At 45.8% G+C, this 6,757-nt stretch overlaps 1 protein-coding gene across 1 annotated transcript in view; it reads left to right on the forward strand.

Moving 5' to 3' along the window:
- The window catches only part of LOC143172270 (unconventional myosin-Vb-like), a 154,410-nt gene extending 149,744 nt beyond the window's left edge, over positions 1–4,666 (forward strand). Inside the window, exons 37-40 of the mRNA XM_076361491.1 lie at positions 954–1,239; positions 2,371–2,545; positions 3,511–3,591; positions 4,367–4,666. Coding sequence (XP_076217606.1) covers positions 954–1,239; positions 2,371–2,545; positions 3,511–3,591; positions 4,367–4,519 — 695 coding nt within the window. The 3' untranslated portion in view covers positions 4,520–4,666. The remainder of the gene's footprint in view (positions 1–953; positions 1,240–2,370; positions 2,546–3,510; positions 3,592–4,366) is intronic.
- Positions 4,667–6,757: the final 2,091 nt, after the last annotated feature.

The following is a 6,757-nucleotide window of genomic DNA, read 5'->3' on the forward strand; positions in this document are numbered from 1 at the left end:
AGATGGGTTTTTCTTTTCCCCCATGATAGAAACTAATAGGGATGAGGGTTTTTTTTCCCCCCGTGATAGAAGATCTCTCCTTCCTTTCTGTTGGGGAGGTACTGACAGAGGTGAGGTGGTGCTGGTGGGTCCGTAGGAACAGCGTTGCCCTCCAGACCAGGTTCATGGTTAAGCTTTTTGTGGGTGGAAATGCACATTATGAGGGAGGGGAGAATTGGGAAGAGGAACAAGAGACTAGTAAAGACCTTGTTTTGCAAGGGTGAGTCAGTATGAGAAGACTTACCTCCTCAGCTAAAGCTGTCCTCTTTGCTAAGCTAATTGAGGGGCTGTTCTCAGTGCTTTATATTTTTTGGCTGCTGGTGTTTTCCTTGAGCTCCCAGCCTGGGCTCCTCTGTATCTGGGACTTTCCCTTTACCCTTCAAATGTCACTGCACAAATTCTGGCTGTATCCGACGGCACCACCTCCTACCATCGCTGCACGTACCTCCTGCTCCTTGCAGAAAGTTGTCCTGTTCCTCTATCAGTTAGTCAGGCTGTAAGAATTTTCTTTCTTTTAATCTATCTTCATTTCTCCCAATCCTTTGAGCCAATTAATCACTTTAACTGCAGAATTTAAGGCTCTGTGATGGGTATAGAGGGAGAATTGATTACAGCTCAAAGGAGAGGTGTTCCCAGTTTCTGCAGCATGGTAAGTGATTTCTGTGTAGTAACACCGAGTGGGAAAAGAAGCGTGATCTTATAGATATTCTATATGCATCAACTATTTCATATTCTCAGAATAGACTAGCAATTCATGGATCTGTCCTACTTTTCAGACCTCCCAGCATCCATCGCGTTGCATCACTTTGACACTGCTGCATGTTTATGGCCACCCATGAAGGAGCATTTCTTACCTCCAGTGACTAATAGGTGGATGCGGGCTTTTTTTAGCTGATTTTTTCCCCCTTTTTCAGTGTCTGCAGTGCTGGAAAATGAGAGCATCCAGGGGCTTTCTGGTGTCAAACCGATGGGCTACAGGAACCGCTCCTCCAGCATGGCTGATGGGGACAGCTCCTACAGCTTAGACGCAATCATTCGCCAGCTGAACACATTCTACAGCATCATGTATGACCAGGGTCTGGACCCAGAGATCGTGCAGCAGGTCTTCAAGCAGCTCTTCTACATGATCAACGCCGTCGCCCTGAACAACCTCCTGCTGAGGAAGGATGTCTGCTCGTGGAGCACGGGCATGCAGCTAAGGTGGGACACAGGCTTGGGGCGGGGATGTACCTGCTTAAGGCATTTTTGTTAATTTTATAAGGTGGTGGAAAATAGGAAAATAAAATGCAGTGGTGTAAGGGAGGGGAGACACTGTTTGGATTCAGCAGGAGACCGATGCAGTGGCAGTTCAAACTAACCCCCATTGAGTAATGCCCGTGCAATGCAGTTTGCTGTGCCGCTTGTGAATTAAATGCGTGTTACGGTAATTATCTCTGGGGTGGGCTTTCCCCAGCCTTGCCTCACCCAGCCTGAGCAGGGAAGGCTGCACAGCCCAAAGACTACACCAGGCGATGTAGGATGGATTTACATACTGGGATGGAGAAGTCTCCGTGGTTCCCTCCCGCTGCCGTGTCTGCTGGTTTTAACGTTAACAAGTGTTGCAGCGTCAAAGGCGCCGATTCTGCAGGTGGATCTTAAAGCTGTTGCTGTGTGAAGTGCCTCTGGCCTCCCGCGAGCTGCAGGCAAGCGGCAGCACGGACATCTGCTGGGCTGGGATCAGGGGCCTGCGTGCCCCATCGCTGTCATAGCATAGTGTTGTAATAAGGATTGAAATTTGAAAGGACAGCTAGTGCAAACTTGCCAGAAAGGGGTCATGAATATTCATCAGCTCTGGCATAAATCTATCGGCTTACTTCTCCGTGTAAATGGTTTAAACCTCCCTTTTGCTACTCTCTCCCCTTCCCATGGTGGATCCTTTGCATGTTCCCCGTGAGCCTGGGAGCGGGCACAGGCAAAGGCATTTTTTGCGTAGGTATTTTCAAAGGTACTTGGGTACCTTGCAGGATTTTGTTAGCATTTAAAAGCTTGCCTAAAAGCCTAATTTTAACTGACTTTTAAAACTCGAACTTATCTGCTGTGGAAAAGCACATTCCTTGTGCTGTTCAGCTGTTACACGGCTCATCTATTTCTAAGGTACATAGAGTATAAATTTTGCTTTGAGTTGTTGAGTATCAAGCTTTGGTCCGGTTGTCTCTTGCCATGTGTATCACAAATATGCATCACAAAAAGCCACATCTACCAGCACTGCAACATACCTTGAGTCTCGTAGAGGATTTTTGAGATGCTACGTCTTATCTCTCGGCTCACGTCTCGTCTTGGCTGCTTACCCAGGTTTAACATAAGCCAGCTGGAGGAATGGCTGCGTGGGAAGAACCTGCAGCAGAGTGGAGCGGCACAAACTTTGGAGCCCTTGATTCAGGCGGCACAGCTGCTGCAGCTGAAAAAGAAAACCTCGGAAGATGCCGAGGCCATCTGCTCCTTGTGCACATCGCTCACGACACAGCAGGTAGGGAGCAGGGCAGAGATTTGCACCAGAGGGTGCTGATAATTAAAGGAGTGGGAAAGGGTGGTCTCCCGGTGCCAGCTCTTCACTGCCCAGACTCAGCGTGCCATTCCCACGGTGGGGACAACTTGTCCTTTTCAGGACTGACGTTTGGCATTGACCCCTGTCAGAGGTGGTCATCGCGGCAGCTCCTCTCTTACGGTGCTGCTGGTGGCGCTGGAGCTCCAGCAGAAATGTTCACAGATGAAACCCAGCCCTGAGGAGTTGGTGGTATAAGTCAGACACTTGGGATTTTAAACCCACCTGTTGTCTTTTGCCAGGGTCTAACCTGGCTAGGTCTGCAGGATGCCCAGCAAGGACTCATATTTGGGGCAGGAGGTTGAGAACTGCCCACCTAGGCTGGCTGGATCCGACCTGAAACTTTGAGACTCCACTCCAGGAGGATGTAAACTCATGTTCTTTGCTGCTGGATTGCCTGGCCTTAATTTGATAATGTCGTAGCAAGGGAGAAGCGAGAGGTGTGAGCTGATCTCCAGTGATTCTTGGGGATCCTTTCTCCTGTATCTCCATCTCCCCTTCTATAACGTGTTCTTGAGGGGTGGTAGGGGAGGAGCAGGAGTTGAGGTAGCATGAGGAGAAGCGTTGTAGAGGCGACATCAGAAGTAGTGGGAAGCGGTCACCCGTGTCACCATGTGCCAACCGAGTGGAGTCCCTGTATAAATCTGATGTTCAAGTCTATTCCCAATTTACAAATGTTGCCGTAAGTGACTTTGACAGGTCCGCAGATGCTTACCATACCTTACAGCAGGCAAAGGAACAGCAGGATGATACTTGCGCTACTTCTGCTTCTCAGTAGCGTCATAGGAGACTTGTAATGGCCATATCAAGACAAAATGTTAGTGGTGCTTTGCATTCTGGAAAAATTTGGCTTCTCATGACCGTCTGTAATCCTATTTTGTTTTCGACAGATTGTAAAGATACTTAATCTCTACACTCCTGTGAATGAGTTTGAAGAACGTGTGACAGTAGCTTTCATACGAGACATACAGGTAAATTAAAGGGCTGTAAAGTGGAGGGGATAGTCATGACTTAATACAGATGTCATTAGTACTAACTCGGGCATTTTGTAATAGGCATGCTGCTGCATGTCGTCCTGAACTTAGCGCTCTGCGTGTGCACACGCTTACTTGCAACGTACAGCTGCAGGGATAACCAGGCCGTTAATCACAAAGAGCAGTAAGCACCTAAGCTCCCAGCTCAGCTAACGCAACGCTCTTTAGTAGCAACGCGACTCAGAAGCAAGGTTGCAGGAGTCAGCGAAGCATCGGTGAAACGGAGTTACTTCTGAGATACAAGGCAGAAGTTGGCAACTAAAGGAAAAATAAATAAATGAAAACCAAACTTCTTTTAACGCTCGCAAGGAGGAGGCAGGAAATGGAAACAGAAACGTGTTCAACTACTCCTAGAATATGCCTCCATCACCGAGCGGCTGAATCGAAAGTGGTGTGCTGGTATCCTGCAGTGCTGCTTTTGCTGTGCAAGGGGGTCGTGTTGTTTCCAAGTCCTGTGTCTTGCTTCGTGGTCATGTAGAAAATGTAGCCAGGTTCTTCTGAAGCGGTGTTTTCTATAGTCTGTGTAGATGTTCCTGTAAATATTTGCTCAGAGGAAGGCTGCTGCAATAGAGAACAAAATAGTTCTCACTGTTTTTTGCAATATCTCTAAAATTGTGTACATTCTCAAGCCGTTGATGATGACAAACATGACAAATGCAAAGAAAAGGCAACAACTGATACTAAATTTGTTTTCTTCTCCCACACCTCATAGACGCACTTGCAAGAGCGAAATGACCCTCCGCAGCTGCTGTTAGACTTCAAGCACATGTTCCCAGTTTTGTTTCCGTTCAACCCATCCTCCATAACCATGGACTCGATTCATCTCCCTGCTTCTCTCAACTTGGGATTTCTCAATAAAGTCTGAAGAAAATATAATTAAGCCCACCTCTCCTACCCAGAGACCTCCACCGAAGAAAGAAAAGTCACGAAAGGAATTTAAGGAGCTCTTTAAATATGGACCAAACAGGTTCCTGGAAGAACCAATACACAGTAATAAATTGATGCTAAATTATACAGTAAAAAAGAGACTGATCTGTATGTGATTTTTTTTTTGGGGGGTAATTTGCAGCTCAGAATAAGGATACTTGAAATGTAGATTTATTTTTTACTGCTTGATTTTATGTTGACATAGTTCAAAGCCCATAATCGTCTCCAAAAGCCACTAACAAAAAAGAGTGGTGAGTGGGAGACAGCTTACTTTGATCTTCATAGGTGTCTATGAAGAAATGACGGTTAAATCAAAAACAAAATCTGAGACAGTTACGCTGCCTTGAAGGACATGTAATCTGTCGAACAGCTAGGTGGGTTTGTATGTGTTAATAACGGGACATGCAGTTCTGCCTCTTGTTCTTGCTAGTAACTGTCACGATAGTGAGTTCAGAAAGTAAATTGCAGAAGGTGCAATGTGTGTTTATCACACCGGTTAAGGTAACGGGCTTGGACGCCGCTTGTTTCCACCAACGTGCAATTTGTCACAAATTCTATGTTTGAGAAAAGCTGTTGCTCCTCCCAACGACATCCAGTGCATCTGCTTCATGGGAATTCAAATACGTTGGCAGTTTGGATTTTCTTCCATTACGAAATTTACATCGGTGGCTTGCAAAGGATTCGTCCTAGTGAAATAATCTCGAGACAAGGGACTGCCTTAGGCCTCCTGCTTCTAGTGTGGACGAGCGTCATCCCGATCCCTGCTCTTGGCTTTCCCTGTGCTCTTAAAAGCCAAAAACTTTCATGCAGTGGCTGTCGAGGTTCTCGGACCTCTTACACGGCCCGTATCAGAATCTCATGCATGGATAAGGCATGCTAAGGCAACCCAGTTTAATATTTGGGTCCGCAGTCCTACTTACGTTCAGTGGGTTAGTCCTAGCCATAGCGGTCCGTGGACAAATTCTGTTCACTTCAATAGCCATCCGAAATTTTACCAGTCGTGCAAATACAGGGCTTAGATAAATGAAGAATACTTTAAAAAAGAAAAAAAAAAGTTTTAAAACAAAAGGGAATTGGATGATAAGCAATGGAATGTTTTAACATAAAAAAAAATTGTAAGATAGCGTGTTAGTAATGTAAGCCATTTCTTTAAGAGTGAACGCAAACTCTTTGTCTACAACAACCTTAAACGAGTAATTGCAATCGGTTCAAATTCTGTATGGATTTTTTTTTTTTTTACCTGACTTACAAATTAAAACAAACCAACCCTCTGACCTCACCAGGTAGATGTTGAAAGGGGCCAGCTGCTTACAAAAGCAGTCATTGATTTTTCTCAGCCACTCTCCTTGCTGCGGAAGGGAAAAGGTGGGTTCCCGAGGCTGAGTGATGCTGTACAGCGATGCTGACGGTGACCGGTCTGCAAACTGTTCAGTGGCGATGCTTCTGCCGTAGCTCGGCGTGCCAAAACGCAGCGAGGATGAGGATGTTTGGCAGCAGCGAAAGCCCCGCTCATCCTAGCGCTGTGAGCATTTTGGCCTTTCCACTTCCACGATGGTCTTGTCCAAGCAGATCTGAACTTACCCGCTTTTGCGGTTGCGGTTCCTGAAGTCTCAGCAATTCTACGATGATTAAGAGCTTTCAAAAAAACCCCTCTCTGCGTCTGGCTACTTTTAGTTGGCGTAAATCATACCCAAACAGCAAATTAATGATCAGGTACCCTGTCTGCTCAGAGGATTAAAATAGAATGTGAAGTCTCTTAAAGATACACTAAATCCCGCCATGCTGCGGTCACCTTTTTAGATAAGGAGTGTGTTTTGATTTAAACATCATGTATATAATCTATGTATATACAAACTGTAAGAGTCCTGTATGTACTATATATGTATATTACTATCCAAAAGCACATTTTTAAAGAAGTCGTCGAGTGCTGTGAAGAATTATGTTGGTCTATGCCGGTGGGTGAATACCTTGTTTCAAATGGACTACGGTTTAGTACGGCTGTCACCAGTGAAGGACAGACTGAAGGCCATTCCCTAGGGAGAAGTTACCTTTTCCTCTAACCATCACCCAACTAATTACAGAAGAAAATTTATTGCTTGTACAGTACCAGCACTACCTCCAAGCTACGGTCCTTGAGCATCTGCATCTACTGCGTATATTCAGTAGTGCCTTCATC

The sequence above is a fragment of the Aptenodytes patagonicus genome, chromosome W (assembly GCF_965638725.1).
Source record: "Aptenodytes patagonicus chromosome W, bAptPat1.pri.cur, whole genome shotgun sequence".
Classification (NCBI taxonomy): Eukaryota; Metazoa; Chordata; class Aves; order Sphenisciformes; family Spheniscidae; genus Aptenodytes; species Aptenodytes patagonicus.